We start from the raw sequence: 18,153 nt of genomic DNA, 5'->3' as shown, positions 1-18,153 counted from the left end.
GATCTTAAAGCACTCCCTTCATTGTCTCTATCGTCCTCAGAATCCTTTAAGGATTCCCCATTGACTCAAGAATTTAGTCTGAAATGTTCTGCTGAGCATGTGAAGGCCTGCTACACCATCTTGCTCCATCTCTTCTAGCCAGGGCAATTTCCTACTGCTCTGTCCACACACTCATTTTACTGTTGAGTCTTTCATCATGCTTTTCCCTTATTTTTCAGTGTCCTTTATCTTTTGTCAGTCTTATACCTTCTTTAGGGATATATATCTCCATTATAACATCCAGTTTCCTCATGATCCTTTGTGATCCCTCTCTGTCCCATACTCCTCCATCCTAGGCAACCACTGATTTGCTTTCTTTCAATTTAGTTTGAATTTTTGATAATTTTATGGAATCATATAACAGGTGCTTTTTTTTTTAATCAAGCTTCTTTCAGCATTATTATTTTGAGATTCATCTGTGTTGTTACATAAATCAGAAATTCATTCCTTTTTATTGCTGAATAATAGTCCAGTGGATAGATATGCTATAATTTGTTACCCATTCACCATGATGAACATTTCGATTGTTTCCCGTTTGGGGCTATTACAAATACAGCAGCTCTGAGCATTCATATACAAGTCTTTGTGTGAGTTTAGGCATTCATTTATCTTTGGTAAATACCTAGGAGTGGAATGGCTGGGTAATGGTATATGTGCATTTAACTTTTCTAAGCAGCTGCAAAGTTGTTTTTCAAAATGGTTGTACCTTGCACATTGCTACCAGTAGTACATGAAGGTTCCAGTTCATCCACATGCTCACTGACACTTTAATGTGGTTAGTTTAAACATTAAGAATTTTAACACTGGTAGAGGTGTCTCATTGTGATTTTAATTTGCATTTCCTTAATGACAAATGATGTTGAATATCTTTTCATGTAGTTATTTGTTGTCTATACATTTTTGTTTAAACACTTTACCCATTTTAATTGCATTGTTTGCTTTCTTATCAAGTTTTGAGTGTTTTATATATTTTGGATATAAGTCCTTGATTGGATATATGATTTTCAGATACTTAGTCCCAGTGTTTTTCCAAGAACAGACATTGTTTAATTTGGACAAAGTCAGATTTAGTCATTTTTTTTTTCTTTGACAAATCATGCTTTTGATGTTGTATCTAAGAAATTTTAGCCTAACACAAGGTCACAAACATTTCTTCTTATGTCTTCTCTTAGAGGTTTTATAGTTGGGGTTTTATATTTAGTTTTATATTGATAGTTTTGAGTTCATACATTTACATGTGCGTGTGTATTGAAGGTTAATTTTGAATATGATGTGAGGTATGGGCTGAAGTTGTTTTGGGCATATATATATTTTCATTTGATTATTTTTTGTTTCATTATTCTGTATCTTAATTTTTAAAAATTGTTGCTATTTCAACGTTTCCTTCTACTCCAATATTATCAATGCTTTTTGTTTAAGAATGCCAAGATGATTTAAAAAAATACGGGATTTAAAAATAGATAGTAAAAAGCATGAACCAGAAGCATTAAAGTAACAAGTGACAGATTAAAAGAAATAGAATAGGCTCTATGAGATGAACTCACTAGGCTCATGGAGAATCCCAAAGGCTGAATCCCAGTCAATTGCCCATCTGCTGGTGGTTACTGATTGCTCTGCATTGGTAACAGTGAAGGGTAACACAGTAAATACCCATTCTTCTGGAGACCTAGATGATCGAGGCACCTCCCTGGAGATGAAAAAAGTAAAGATAGCATCACCCATTAAAGACAGAGTTAAGACTCAAATTATAGAATCCGAACTATGTTGGTTTATAAGTAACATTTCTCAAATTTCCTTTATCTCTTATTTCCCCCTTATTATAAAAATCCCTTCTTACCTGAAACTGTTTTCCAGAAGAGCTACATTTACCCTGGGGCATACTGGGGTGGCCTGTCTATAGTAGCTGCCAAGAGAAGTCTGGAGGGGGCAGGTCACTAGAAACGAATAATCCAAAAGCAATTGTTCCTCCTGCAGCTTCAGGTTTTTGACTTTTATTGTTGGGAGGTGGGAATGGTGAGCACTGGGGAAACTATTTTTAATTTGGTCTCAAGTTATCAGATCTATAATTTATAATCCTCACCAAACTGTACGTTAGTCAAGAAATCAGCATGCATCTTTCCAAAAGGAAAGAAGTTGGGGTGGGGGAGAAGACAAAACGAAGTTAGGAGTCCTAGGAATTAGTTAAAAGTAAGTATTTTACACAGAAATAGACAACTTTGCTTCCTGGATGGAAAAGTAAAAACAAAAAATAGTTTAAGAGAAAGATGATAATTTGAAACATGCAATTTAAACCTCAAAATTATTGGAGCCTGGTATCCTTGATTATTATTTAAAAAAAATTTCTTCATAATTCCTTCATCTTTTTCAGCCTTACACCCTCTTTAGGGTTTAAATTTAAAATCTGAACAGGTTTCACTTTTTTCTTAATGAATTTTGGCATGAGAGAAGTAATCTCAATTGAGTTAAATCTATTGTGTCCTTAGATACATGATCTGGTGCCATCTAGGGTATTCTCAAGGTACTGCATATCCAGCACAGCCAACTTTTGTTTTGTTTTGTTTTGTTTTGCATTCAAAACAGTAATATAAGTACCATGTGTTGGCTAAGAGAAAATAGAATTGTGTATCCAGCCTATCATTGTAGGGCAAAGTTTCTATATTTTTAGTATGGCCTTTTTTTTTAAAAAAGTCTTATTTTACTTCAATAGGAAACAGATGATTTGAAGAGAGCTGAGAGTATGCTTCAGCAAGCAGACAAATTAGGTTGCAGACAGTTTGTTACCCCAGCTGATGTCGTCAGTGGGAACCCTAAACTGAACTTAGCCTTTGTGGCTAACCTGTTTAATAAATACCCAGCACTCACTAAGCCAGAGAACCAAGATATTGATTGGACTCTATTAGAAGGTAACTAAAGGTTTCTTAAATTATGTTTGGGGCTACACAGTGGAAATACATAGGCCACGATGATTTCATAATCTTGATTTAATAAGTTTCCTTATCCATTTAGCAACTGTCTACTAGAAGTAGTCCCAAGGGCTGAGTAATAAGTGACACCTGATAGAAAGGGATGATAACAAGGGAACTTTTATTTTAATTTACTTATTTTTGGCTGCTCTGGGTCTTTGTTGATGCATGCCAGCTTTCTCTAGTTGCTGCACCCAAGGGCTACTCTTTGTTGTGGTGCTCAGCTTTCTCATTGGGGTGGCTTCTCTTGTTGAGGAGTGTAGGTTCAGTAGTTGGGCTTCATTGCCCCACGGCATATGGGATCTTCCCAGACCAGGGATCAAACCTGTGTCCCCTGCTTTGGCAGGAGGAGTTTTATCCACTGTACCACCAAGGAAGTCTGGGAACTTTTAAAGTAAGCTAGCCTAGGATCACTTAGTATAAGGCCACTTAGTAAACCAATGTTTTATTTTAATATTTTATATTTAGGTCACTTATTTTTAAACCTCCCTCCAAAAAAATGCCCATGTGCATAAAATTTGACCTATATAAATCTGCAGTATTTGTTTCATTCTTCCATAGTCAGACTAACTGAAACTGCTCTCAGTTCCTTTCACCTTTAACCTACTCAAAAAATAATAATAATGCATGTAAATATTCATTTAATTTGGGAAAGGCAGAGTATACATTTGCCAGATTATATATGCATGAAGTATAGTACTTAAAAATTAACAAATTTAATTAGTAGCTCATTGCATATCCACTAGCATTATTATGAAATCAGATGGTAAAGAATCTGCCTGCAGTTCAGGAGACCTGGGTTCGATCCCTGGGTTGGGAAGATCCCCTGGAGAAGGGAATGGCTACCCACTCCAGTATTCTTGCCTGAGAAATCCATGGACAGAGGAGTCTGGCAGGCTACAGTCCATGGGGTGGCAAAGAGCAGGACACAACTTAGCAACTAATACTTTGAACTCTCAGTTAGCAGCTCATTGCATATATACTAGGATTACTATAAAATCTTTAAATTTTATGCTTTTGAAGTTTCAAATAATTTGTTGCTCTAATATAGACATGTAAAAAAGTACATATATGTGACTTAGTATTTTTAAATGGGTAGAGAGAAGATGTAAGTTAATGTGAGTATAGAGGTTTGTATGACCATGGCAAATTTTTCTAATAAAAACTAAACTGATAATACCAGTTACTTTAGAAGTATGGGGATTTGGGGAGATACTGGAGAAGGAGGAGATGGAGAAGAGATTATAAAAAGTTCATATACCTCTTAGCTGATTATAATACGGTTATATTTTTACTTTTAAAATAAAGTCATCCAATTTAAAGAATAAGAGAGAATGTATTCAGAGAGACTGCTTGGAGATTCATATTTGAGAAAACCTCTAGATCTGAAAAAAAAATAAACTAATCTAATTGTGGGTTGATGTTATATGCACAAATGTAAGGTGTTTCATGATTTTATAAACACTGTGAATATTTTTAATAGGAGAAACTCGTGAAGAAAGAACCTTCCGTAACTGGATGAACTCTCTTGGTGTTAATCCCCATGTAAACCATCTCTATGCGTAAGCCTTCCAATGCTATTGTAAAGTTTTGAACATCATGAATGGATGCTGCATAAATAATTATAGCTCTAAACCTTTTCTAAATGTTAGTTTGTAGTCATTACTTTATTGAAAAATGTGATGACTTCCATTATCATTTCCCAAATACACAAAAGCCCAGATTATTTCTTTACATGGTCATTAAGTGAAAGAATGTATAAGTATCTTTCTAACACCCTAGGGAACAGAGACTTTATATTTTGAAACGGAGACCAGAGAGTACATTAAGTAGATCATCCATGATGCCTTGAGGTCTTTGTGCTCACTGTTCTCTCAGCCTGAAATGTTCTTTTCCACATTAAATACCTTATTCCCTTGCTATATTCAAGCCGCTGATTCAGATTCTAACCGCCGCCACCTACCACTCCCTAACTCCTAACCTTGTTCTTTTTGTTTTTCATAGCAATTAAATACATTCCCCTAACCCATTTATCCATATACTTGTTTATTCTCTTTCTTTCTCTGACTCTAAAGGGCTGGGATTTTTCTCCTATGAGCCCAGCTTCTAGAACAGTTCTTTGCAAACAGTAAACTCTCAATAACTACTTTTAAGTGAATTGGATGGTGTTAGCTCTATTTTTAGCACAGATTAATAAAATGCATGAGTCTTTTGACAGTGTAGTGTCCTTGTTTTTAAGGAAACAGGCCCTGCTCTCTGAAATCACTGATCAAACTCTCTTTAAATCATCAGTGACCTGCAAGATGCCCTGGTAATTTTACAGCTATATGAACGAATTAAAGTTCCTGTTGACTGGAGTAAGGTGAATAAACCTCCATACCCGAAACTTGGAGCCAACATGAAAAAGGTAGCTAATTAAGTTGCTGCACATATTTGTTACAGACTGTTTTTGTTTTCATTTTGTGTTTGGGAAACTCTTTGACTCTGAGCTTCTTGAGGACAGAAACTATGTCTTACTTTGTGCACACCTGCATATACAGATTAAACAAGTGAAAATCTTTAAACATTTTCTTTTGTTTGTTTGCAGCTAGAAAACTGCAACTATGCTGTTGAATTAGGGAAGCATCCTGCCAAATTCTCTCTGGTTGGCATTGGAGGACAAGACCTGAATGATGGAAATCAAACCCTGACTTTAGCTTTAGTCTGGCAGCTGATGAGAAGGTATGGTACACAATTTTAACTGCTTAAGCTTCACTATCATACACATCTGTGATCTAGTCTTTACTATTTCTAAGGAAACGTATCAATGACTACCTTTGAAATTTTTGTGTTTAGACTATGAAGTGAGCTTAAGTAATGAATATATGTGGGATGGTCAATGGGAAATGCCTTCTTGAAAGTGAGGCAGCAGAACTGTGAATATTTCCCTTTTTTCATAATATGCCTGACACAGACTTAGTGTTTGTGACAGATTTAGTGTTCATGAATAAAAGCAGCAAAAATTATGAACATGTATACATTTGAGAAAGAAGATCTCTTAACTGTAATGCTAAAAAGCAATTCATTATAACTGGGTACCAGCCAAAGCACTGCTTACTTTAAGTTGTTACCATTGGTTGGCCTAGTACAAAGTGAGCCTGCAGTAGACTGGTGGACTTACTCATTAGAGCACTGAAAATCGTCCTGCCACCAATGCAAAAAGAAGCTCAACGGCAAGCCACTACTACTTGAAATTTTTTTTCATATAGTGTGAATGTCTTCTCATGAAATCTTTTCTTTAATCTCTCAAACCTAAGGAAAAGAAATGAAAGAGAGCATCTTTCTAATATTTGTATTTTTTCTAATAAACTAGAACAGAAACTGTTCTGTTTTTTTTAATTAATTTTTATTGGTATGTAGTTGCTTTCCAATGTTGTGTTAGTTTCTGCAATACAACAAAGTGAATCAGCTATATGTTTAAATATATCCCGTCTTTTTCAGATTTCCTTCCGATTTAGATCACCACAGAGCATTGAGTAGAGTTCCCTATGCTATACAGTAGCTTCTCATTAGTTACCTGTTTCTTCTGCTGCTTCATTTAGATATACCCTCAATGTCCTGGAAGATCTTGGTGATGGTCAGAAAGCTAATGATGACATCATTGTAAGCTGGGTGAACAGAACATTGAATGAAGCTGGAAAATCAACCTCCATTCAGAGTTTTAAGGTAAGAATTCCATTTTTGACTATTAAACGTTATGTTTGCTATAGAAAGTATCTATAGTTTGGAAGGCTAGACTTTGGTTTTTTTGTGAGTGAGATTGTTGTGGGGGTAATGACATGATTCTTTTTTAATTCACTAGACTTTGTTTTTGACAACTTTATATAAGTGATCATGCATTAATTTTTACACATGGAAATTCTTAAATGTATTGTCCTTTTACTCAAGGATAAGACAATCAGCTCCAGTTTGGCAGTTGTGGATTTGATTGACGCCATCCAGCCAGGCTGCATAAACTACGACCTTGTTAAGAGTGGCACTCTGACAGAAGATGACAAGCACAATAATGCCAAGTAAGGGATGCTGCCTAATATCCTGATAAGGGCATAGGCATTGTAGGCAGGCAGATCTGCATTATCATTCAGGTTCTGCCACTTAAGAATGGTGTCAGCTGGGGGAAACGCCTTCTAGCCTCAGATTCCTCATCCATAAAATGGGAGCAATAATACTTACCTTGGAGATTTTGAAATGAGTAAAATACGTAAGAGCCTACCATTGTTGCACCTGACCTAGTAGGTAGGTGCTAAGTCAGCCATTGGTTTGTAGGTTATAGAAATAATGTATGTGTTAAAGCAACTTAGCTGCAAACTTAAAGCAAGGGAAAAATGGGCAAAGGATAAGCATGCCTTTGATAGGGTTTTCTTTGTCACACTCTTTTTATTTTATTTTATTTTATTTTTATTTTTTTAGACAAATTTGATGATTCAGTATATCTTTATTTTTAAATGGAAATTTCAATTTGATTTTTTAAATGACTTATGAGAAGCTTTCTAATTACAGAGATTAAAATTTTAACCATTGAGTTTGTTAAATTCTTTTGAATGAATGTAAAACTTACTGTGCATAGCCCACCTTACAACATATGTTGAGTTTATTATCTTGGTCCCTTCAGTGGGCAGGATGCTAAACCCTCAGCTGAAACCGTGCCTTGAAAGTTTCCTGCATTTTGACAATATTGAGAAGGTCTTTTCCACCTGCCTCTTCCCTTCTTCTCCAAAGACCTAGACTGTGATCTGGTTTCATGGGCAACTCATGAAAGCTTTCCTAGTATACACTGAAAATCAGCTCCCAACAAGGCTTCACAATATAGCTAAGAAGAATTACTGCAAAACTTCATTTTGGCATCACATACTGTGTCAAATCATTTCTTCCCTCCTTGAAAAAAATATTTGCAGCATAATATGATAAAGATTTATAGAGAACTCTTTAAACTTCTTTTTCCAGAAACTTGATCATATTTAAAGATTTCTGTTACAGAACACCTAGAAATGCCTTGTATATTAATTGAGGGGTGCTCCTGAAAATTTCCTCAGCTGGACATGTCAGTTCTTAACTCCTTTCCTTTCTCTACCCTTTTCATTCCTTGCTTCAGCCACTCTGGCATGTACCATATAGACTCTGTCTCTTCCCTTGAATATTTGGAAGTATTCACTGCATCTGTGAAATTGTATTTTGCATATGGCACAGTTTTCCACTGTGTCTCTAAGATCTCGTGATAGCCAATGTTATCTTATTACATGCTCAATGAGAATATCAACATCTGAGTATATATACATATTTTCAACATCTGGGTATATATATATATATATATATATATATATATACACACACACACATATTCTGGAAAAATGTTTTTTCATATCAGTTCTCCTAAATTGTTCTCATTTTACATTGTAGAAAAGGAGTGAATAAATATTATCAGCCCCAAATAGTAGAGCTTAAAAATCTGGTATCACTTATGAGTGACCTCACAAAAGAGAAAACAATGAAAAATGAAGTCATTCTGATTTGAACTCTTGCTGTAGAAGTTTTGTATCCCAGACAATTGAGTATATGAGAGGAAATAGATGCCTTATGTTGTGCCCTTGACTAACCGGAATTGAACCTCAATTTTTGTTTCCTCCAAAAAATAGGTACGCAGTGTCGATGGCTAGAAGAATTGGAGCCAGGGTGTATGCTCTACCAGAAGACCTTGTGGAAGTAAAGCCCAAGATGGTCATGACTGTGTTTGCATGCTTGATGGGCAGGGGTATGAAGAGAGTGTAAAATAACCAATTTGAATAAAAAACAACCTTGCTCCCAGGTGCATGCTTAGCAGTACAGCAATTTCTGGCTGAAGTGCTCATGGCTTAAGAAACTTTTGGTTATTGAAAGGACTAGTTTTAACAAGACTAAGCTCATCATGGGAGCCCTCAGGTGAAAGAGTTTTAGTAACAACAACTCCTCTTTCCCATAGTCAAGGTGGATTTGTCAGGCCCACCTGAAATGTGCCCATAGTCAAATCATTTACTCGCTCCTCCTAGATCGCTGCCCTTGGCGTTTCCCATTGCTGTACGTATTTCTATGTATCTGTTTTTCTCTTAGAATGTCCACCTCTTGGGACTTGCTTAGATGACTGAATATGAATATTATTGGTATTAGACAATAATTTGCTTTCCATCCAGTATGCTAGTTCTTATTCAAGAACTGTGGTCAGAGGGTATTTGTATATGAGTATCCTTTGCTTGTCTTTCTAGTACTGAAAATTGACAGAAGTAACTGGCTGTGCAGAATGTAATAGAAGCTTTTCATATTCTTTTATTCTTAAAATCAGTATCTTTTTACAGTATTCTTTCTACATGATCCTTTTTTGTACATTTAAGAATATTTTGATTACATTAAATAAGACTGCTGATTTTGCTACTTTTTTTAAGGGGTCTTCAAGTAAGTAAAAAACATACATTATAGGTATAGGGAAATGTACCTTGAATTTCTATCTTCTCTCCCACACTAAAGCTGTAAACACTTGACATATTTTGTCCTGAAACACTTGGTTCAATATATACTTCTTTGTTTTAAAACATGTACCATCAAACTCTCTCTTTAGATTTTAAATGCTGTTGAATATGACACTTTTGAGGAGAGAGTGGGCTCAGAATTTAGGAAGAATATGATAGGCCAAGTATGCTAAGTGTATATTAAATTTTCTAATTTTACACCTAAGATAAGGAGATGTGATCACTAAAAAATAAACATGTATGTAGGACTTAATGTATTCTAATGTACTCTTGCTTTGTCAAGCTGTTTGCTATAGTTTTTAAGATCATAATGTTACTCTAACTCTGAAAAGTGATGTACTCTGATAGCAATGTATTAGTTCAAATAAAGGCATTTACATAATTAGTCTCTTCACGCCTCTGTCCCTTCGTAGTATGCCTATAATGTTTGCCAGGTTTTTTTCTCCGATATTCTAACTCATTTTCTGGTGTATTTTATAAAATGATGTTTGTTAAATTTATGCTTTTGGAGCTGAATTACACGGATGGACAGAATGAGGTAAGATGGTTTTCTCCAACTTACTAAAATTTCCTTATCCAGTTTCTCCCTTTTTCTTTCTTTTCCATGTTACTCAATCTTTTCAGTGTTCAGTAATGACATGATATGTGTTTGCATGCGTGCTAAGTCACCTCAGTCTAGTCCGACTCTTTGCGACCCTACAGACTGTAGCCTGCCAGGATTCTCTGACCACGGGATTCTCCAGGCAAGAATACTGGAGTGGGTTGTCATTCCCTTCTCCACAGGATCTTTCCAACAGAGGGATAGAACCTGCATCTCCTGCAACTCCTGCATTGCAGGTGATTCTTTACTGCTGAGCCACCAAGGAAGCCTGTTCTATGATATACAGGTCAAAACAATGGGGATCCAAACAACCAGGGTGGTTTGTGACAGGTTTTCTTAGCCTCATCACTACTGACATTTTGGGCTGGATAATTCTTTGTTGGAGGTGGGAGGGAGCTGTCCTGTACATTATTGCAGGGCATTTAGCTGTGTCCCTGGCCTCTATCCACTAGATTTCAGTAGCATACCCCCAGTGTGTAGACCAAATATGTCTTCAGAACTAGCCAAATGTTCCAAGGTGGGGGAAAAATCATCTCTAGTTGACAAACTGTTGTTTATGGTACCATTTTAACGTTTGTGTGAATGAGTAATATGAAATGCAGTCCTTTAAGGAACTACATGGTGATAACTATAAAATATTTTTTATTTATAGCCTAAGAATAAGAAAGACCTTTATTAATATGATATGAACCCCAGAGACATAAAAGAAAGATAAATGTGACAATTCTGCTTTTGCAATAAATGAGTAAGCAAAGTCAGAATATAGATGACTAAGAAAAAAAGTTTGGTCCCATTGTCTTAGTCCATTCAGGCTGCTGTAACATGGTATTATAGACTGGGTGATTTATAAATACCAAGTTTATTTCTCACAGTTAGGCAGTCTGGAAGTCCAAGATCAAGGCACTGGCAGGTTTGTTGTGTAGTGAGAGCACACTTCCTAGTTCATAGATCGCTGTCTTTTAGCTGTAACCTCACATTGTGATAGGGACAAGGAAGTTCTGGAGTCTCTTTAATAAGGGCACTAACCCCACTCATGACTTCACCTTTATAACTTAATGTCCCACCTCCTAATACCATCACACTGGGAGATTATGTTTCAACATATGAATTTTGGAGGAGCCTGAAACATTTAGTCTATAGTATCTGTATGATGGATTTTCTTAATATAAGGCTAAAAGACCAGTCTCTGCAAATATATACCAGGGTAACTGATTAGACAGGATAGTTGTATCTTATGACCTGTCTCCTACTTTGTATTTCCTATTCTTATCTACATGTTTCCCTTCAGGTACAAAAATTCTCTGTAATACCTTGAAGTGGCTTTGAAGCAAGATATTAATAAAAAGACTTATTCCATCTTGTCCTTTATTCAAAACAGGAGCTAGTTTCTTGGGTGGTTCACTGTACAGAGCCCACCATCTATAGGAATGCACCTTTGGTTACTTAAGTGTTCACATGAAACTTGGCCTGAACACACCATTTCTTTTTTCCTCCAAATAAAGGGTTAAAATCACTAATATATTAAGAAATCTAACAAATCTATAAAGGAGAAAGTTCCATTAGAAAAATGGGCAAAGGAGATCAATATCCAATTCAAAGCCTATAATTAAACAAAGAACATTAAAAGGGAATGCTGATTCTCAAAAAGTAACGAGGATTATGTAGTTTCAACCAACAAAGAGCTGCCTTTTTTAGTAGACTTTATTTTTAGAGCAATTTTAGGTTCACAGAGGAATTGAGTAAAATGTACAAAGATTTTACATATACCTTCAGCCCACACACATGCATAAGCCTCCCTCACTAACAACATCCCCCACCAGAGTGGTACATTTGTTATAGTTGATGAACCTACATGGACACATCCATAATCACCTGAAGTCCATAGCTTATCTTGGATATTCTGTGGATTTTGAAAAATGTGTAATGACATGAATCTACCTTTATAGTATAATATATAGGATTTTCACTGCCCTAGAATCTTCTATTCTCTGCCTTGCCATCCCTCCGTATTCCCTTAACCCCTGGAAACCACTGATCTTTTTACGATCTCCATAGTTTTGCCTTTTCCAGAATGTCAGAATCATACAGTATAACCTTTTCAGATTGTTTTCTTTCACTGAGTAATAGGCATTTAATAGAACTGCCTGTTTTATGAACTGCCTGCTATTGATTTTTTTTACAAAAGTAATTGATAAATTATTTGATGCTGATGAAGGTATGAGCATACAGGCATCCTCTGACACCACAGATGGAAGAGTGATCAGTTTATAGATTGTTGAAGGCAATTTGGTAATTACAGAGAAACCAAAACTGACATATCCTTCAACTCTGCAGCCAGCAGTAGAGCAGTGTGCCATGATACATCTTGTAATACAATAAAGGGTTGGTGAGATAAATGTGGTCCATCTACACAATGCAATATTTATGTAGTTGTTAAAAAGATGGCTGTGGCTCAGAGAACCGGCTTTGAGTGTCCTGCTTCATGCACAGAACTTGCACTGGTCATCTATTTTACATATTACCATATGTACATTCATATATACATTCAATGCTATTCTCTCAAATCATCCCAGCCTCGCCTTCTCCCACTTAGTCCAATAGTCTGTTCTTTATGTGGAATCTGAAAAAAAGGCGGGGTACAAATATTTACAAACCAGAAGTAGAGTCTTGAATGTAGAAAACAAATTTTTGGTTACTGCAAGGAAAGGAGGGGATAAATTGGAAGATTGGGATTGACATATACATACTACTATATATAAAATTGACATTTACACACTGCTATATATATAAAATAGATAACTAACAACAACCTACTGTATAGCACAGGGAGCTCTACTCAATACTCTGCACTGACTTGTATGGGCAAAGAATCTAAAAAAGAGTAGATATATGTATAACTGATACACTTTGCTGTACAGCAGAAACTAACACAATATTGTAAGTCAACTATTCTCCAATAAAAAGTTTAAAAAATAAAAGATGGCTGTGGCTCTATAATGACAAGGAAAGATGCCCTGTGTTAATCCCATTTTAGAAAAATAAATGATAGTGTATATATATACATAGATAGATAGATAAAAGTGTTAGAAATTCCATAAATATATTTGAGTAGTTATACTTGGAGAGATGGAGTGTGATACCAAGGGGTTTTTACTTTTTATATTACATATTTCTATAATATCAGAAGGTTAAGATTAAAATACACTATTACCATAATCAGGCAAATAACAGAACTTTTTTAACTTAAAATGAAGTTAAGAGTGTTACAATGAACATGTATATATTCTTTACCTACATTCCTCAGTTGTTAGCATTTTGACATAGTTGTTTTGTATCTGCGTGTTTTTTTGCTGAACCATTTGAAAGTAAGTTGTAGATATAGTGACATTTTACTCTTAAATATTTCATCATAAATCTGAGAATAAGGACATTTTCCCACATGCTACAACATTGTCATATCTCCAAAATATAACATAGATATGTCTAATACAAAGTGTAAATTAAAAATTTCCAGATGATTCCAAAAATATCTTTTTTAAAATATAAATTTATTTATTTTAATCAGAGGTTAATTACTTTACAATATTGTATTAGTTTATATGGAATTTAGAAAGATGGTAATGATAACCCTGTATGCAAGACAGCAAAAATATCTTTTTAAAATTTTTTCTTGGTGGATAGTTAATTTTCAATGTTGTATTATTTCAGGTGTAGAGCAAAGTGATTCATTTATACATATATTCATTCTTCTTATATTCTTTGCTCATATAGGTTATCACAGAATATTGAAGAATAGAGTTCCATTTGCTATCAAGTATGTCCTTCTTGGTTATCTATCTTATATATAGTAGTGTGTATGTGTTCATCCCAAGCTTCTGATTTATCTCTCCCAGCCACGATTCTGTTTTGGTAACCATAAGTTCGTTTTCAATATCTGTAAGTCTGTTTCTATTTTGTAAAAAGGTTCATTGGTATTTTTTTAAAAATTAGATTCCACATATGAGTGATATCATATGATATTTGTTTTTCTCTATCTGGCTTGTATGATAATTTCTAGGTCCATCCATGTTGTTGCAAATGGCATTAATTCATTGTTTTTTATGGCTGAGTAGAATTCTATTGTATATGTATACCACATCTTCTTTATCCATTCCTCTGTCAATGGACATTTAGTATAGCTTATCTCTTCATTTAGTTAGGTCTTCTTTATTTAATTAGCATTTAAAATTTTTTAGTATACAGATTCTGTACATTTTTTAAAGTTTATACTTAAGTATTTTCTTTTATTTGGAGTTTTTGGCTAGGTTCTTTGGGATTTTCTACATATACAATCATGTCATCAGCAAAAATTTGTTAAGATGGTAGATCTCATGTTAAGTGTTCCTAAAGATAAAAACAAATCATAGAACAGTCTTTTGGACTCTGTGGGAGAGGGAGGCGGGGGATGATTTGGGAGAATGGCATTGAAACATGTATAATATCGTATAAGGAATGAATCGCCAGTCCAGGATCAATGCAGGATACAGGATGCTTGGGGCTGGTGCACTGCGATGACCCAGAGAGATGGTATGGGGAGGGAGGTGGGAGGGGGGTTCAGGATGGGGAACACATGTACATCCGTGGCAGATTCATGTTGATGTATGGCAAAACCGATACAATATTGTAAAGTAGTTAGCCTCTAATTAAAATAAATAAATTTAAATTAAAAAAAAAGAAAAAAAAAAAAAACAAATCATTGCTAAATTAATGGGAAGTGGTCCTCTGTCCTTCATATACTTTCCCAGAAACACTGCCTGGGAAGGTTTATTTCAAGGATCAGCAAGATGGAGATGACAACCACTTACTGGAAAGCAAATAATATTGGTAAAAGGTTTTTAAGTAAAACCATTAAACACCAGGTAAAGGAACTTGCAGCAACTCATGAGGAATTTATCAGATTTTGTCCACTTTGTGAAATGTCCCTCAGGGAAGAATTTAGGACTTCAGTCTTCCTCTTTTGTCACCTTTTACTCAACATACTTCCTGTGCCTAGAGAAGTTCTCCAAGTTACATTTTACTTTGAGTCTTCTGTTAAAATATTTTTCATAAATGGTCAGTTAAACAATACTGAGCAACTGCTTAATTTCAGGATTTTGTCTAAGGCTTGAATAAGATGAATGAGGCCCATTCTTTTCCTTGAGCTCAACAGTTGCAGATCTGGGATATGAATACTTACCGCTAAGTTAAAGTGTGACTGTGGAAGTTTGTATCCAGAGCACAAAGTCAAAAAGGGTAAATCTGGACAGGGGTAAACAATGTGTGTGGGTTGGGGTCCTGGTACTTGGCAAAATCCCCAATGCAAAGTGATGCTTTAGCTGCTGATTTATTTTTTGCAAATTTGATGGGACATAAAGGGTCCCAGATAGGTTTTTTGAAATCCTACAGGCTTCTTGAGGTTCAGATTTGACCTATATCTACTCCTGGGTTTCAAAATCTTAATTTCAAAACTGCTACAACTCGCTGGATTTCATGGAAGGGGCTCCTTGTAAGGCTTGACAGCTGAGACTTAAAATATAGATAAGACAGTCCTCTCAGAGTCTGTGTCACCAATGAGAAACAGGAAAATAGCCCCTGGCCTATGGGAGCTGGCTTAGCATTCACGGCTCAGTCAGTTCTCTCGTGAGCATGGAGAAATTCATGTGCCAACATCTGACAAGGCCCCTCTGAGGTGGTTACAAAGTGAGACCAAAACAAGACCACTGTGTAATCTTGTCTGAACACAGACAAAATATGAATGTCCTCTAAGTCTCAGTAATGAACAAACATCCTCTCTTTGCTGATAGTAGGTACTGCTGCTATATTTTCTCTAATGCAGCTTTAGCCTTGGTAAAATCTAGTGTGGTTTTATGGTGTTGATTATAAATATTTCTTGTCTTTAGATACTTAGGACTTACACCTTGTCTTCTCTGACAACTAGCCTTGATTTTGCCTTTCCCAATCCCAGGCTCCAAATTCAGAATCATAAAATTACTAAGACATCTGTTATGCCTAAAAAATCTTTGGGTGTCCTGAAGTGGCCACTAGAGAATATGAAGATTTGAGTCTCAATTCTATATAAGAATAAATTTTTCTACCATTTAATCAAGTCCAAACTGTAAAAATAATGGTGATGATAAACTTGACAAATTAAGAGTTTATATCCCTATATTAATTTTGCATAAATAAAGTATGGTAGTTTTGTCTTTCTTTCTTTTTTTTTGCTTATATTATTATTTTTTTAAATTTTATTTTATTTAACTTTACAATATTGTATTGGTTTTGCCATATATCAAAATGAATCTGCCACAGGTATACATGTGTTCCCCATCCTGAACCCTCCTCCCTCCTCCCTCCCCATACCATCCCTCTGGGTCGTCCCAGTGCACCAGCCCCAAGCATCCAGTATCGTGCATTGAACCTGGACTGGTGACTCGTTTCATATATGATATTATACATACTTCAATGCCATTCTCCCAAGTCATCCCACCCTCTCCCTCTCCCACAGAATCCAAAAGACTGATAGTTATGTCTTTCAATGATTGGATACATTTCAAGTTAAAAGAAACATACATTTAAGCACAAAGACTGATGCACTGACTCCGCCAAGTATTTTTGCAGGATTCTGGATTCACTGATTATTTTTCTTTTTTGTTCAAAATATTTGTAGGTAGGCACTGGGGGTACTGACTCAGTTACATAGGATTTGTAAAAAGTCTATTTTTTAGACTCAATAACCAAGACATACCCACTTTGCAAGCTGTAACAGCAACAATAAAACATGTGAAAACTTCAATAGCTTAGTTCTAAAGTCTTTACTAAATGTAATGGCTCTAGTGCTGTATACAGTCTTCCATGAAAGAAAAGCGTTCACCACCTTTCAGCTAGTCACCTAAGAAACATTGCAATATTTCAGAGCTAGTCACACTCTTTTCTTCACCTGAAATGGAAAACCCCTATGGTTGCTTATAACTTTTCGGAGATTGTCTATGTGCCCTGGACGGACCTCCTAGAGACTCAAAGAACTTTGATGCAGTTGTATTTGTTAATGGGTCAAACAGAAAAAAATAAAATCAAAAAATTGCTACATAAGATATGCTATTCAGTTCAGTTCAGTTGCTCAGTCGTATCCTACTCTTTGTGACCCCATGAACCACAGCATGCTAGGCCTCCCTGTCCATCACCAACTCCCGGAGTCCACCCAAACCCATATCCATTGAGTCAGTGATGCCATCCAACCCCCTCATCCTCTGTTGTCCCCTCCTCCTCCTGCCCTCAATCCTTCCCAGCATCAGGGTCTTTTCCAGTGAATCAGCTCTTCACATCAGGTGGCCAAAGTATTGGAGTTTCAGCTTCAACATCAGTCCTTCCAATGAACACCCAGGACTGATCTTTAGAATGGACTGGTTAGGTCTCCTTGCAGTCCTCCAACACCACAGTTCAAAGGCATCAATTCTTCGGCGCTCAGCTTTCTTCACAGTCCAACTCTCACATCCATATATGACCATTGGAAAAACCATAGCCTCAACTAGATGGACCTTTGTTGGCAAAGTAATGTCTCTGCTTTTTAATATGCTATCTAGGTTGGTCATAACTTTTCTTCCAAGGAGTAAGCATCTTTTAATTTCATGGCTGTAATCACCATCTGCAGTGATTTTGGAGCCCAGAAAAATAAAGTCAGCCACTGTTTCCACTGTTTCCCCATCTATTTGTCATGAAGTGATGGGACCGGATGCCATGATCTTCGTTTTCTGACTGTTGTGCTTTAAGCCAACTTTTTCACTCTCCACTTTCACTTTCATCAAGAGGCTCTTTACTTCTTCTTCACTTTCTGCCATAACAGTGGTGTCATCTGCATATCTGAGGTTATTAATATTTCTCCCAGCAATCTTGATTCCAGCTTGTGCTTCCTCCAGCCAAGCATTTATCATGATGTACTCTGTATATAAGTTAAATAAGTAGGGTGACAATATACAGCTTTGACATACTCCTTTTCCTA

General features: G+C 35.9%; 1 protein-coding gene across 2 annotated transcripts in view; it reads left to right on the top strand.

Annotated features, from left to right (window-relative positions):
• PLS3 (plastin 3) overlaps positions 1-9,920 on the top strand; it is a 97,043-nt gene extending 87,123 nt beyond the window's left edge. For both annotated transcript variants that reach the window (XM_006054252.4, XM_006054253.4), the window contains 7 exons: positions 2,747-2,942; positions 4,486-4,564; positions 5,295-5,409; positions 5,590-5,723; positions 6,584-6,707; positions 6,930-7,054; positions 8,675-9,920. In XM_006054252.4, coding sequence (XP_006054314.1) covers positions 2,747-2,942; positions 4,486-4,564; positions 5,295-5,409; positions 5,590-5,723; positions 6,584-6,707; positions 6,930-7,054; positions 8,675-8,807 — 906 coding nt within the window. In that variant the 3' untranslated portion in view covers positions 8,808-9,920. The remainder of the gene's footprint in view (positions 1-2,746; positions 2,943-4,485; positions 4,565-5,294; positions 5,410-5,589; positions 5,724-6,583; positions 6,708-6,929; positions 7,055-8,674) is intronic.
• Positions 9,921-18,153: the final 8,233 nt, after the last annotated feature.

Source organism: Bubalus bubalis, chromosome X, assembly GCF_019923935.1.
Source record: "Bubalus bubalis isolate 160015118507 breed Murrah chromosome X, NDDB_SH_1, whole genome shotgun sequence".
In the NCBI taxonomy this organism is placed as follows: domain Eukaryota; kingdom Metazoa; phylum Chordata; class Mammalia; order Artiodactyla; family Bovidae; genus Bubalus; species Bubalus bubalis.
The sequence above is the reverse complement of the archived record's forward strand: the minus strand, read 5'-3'. Positions and strand labels throughout refer to the sequence as shown.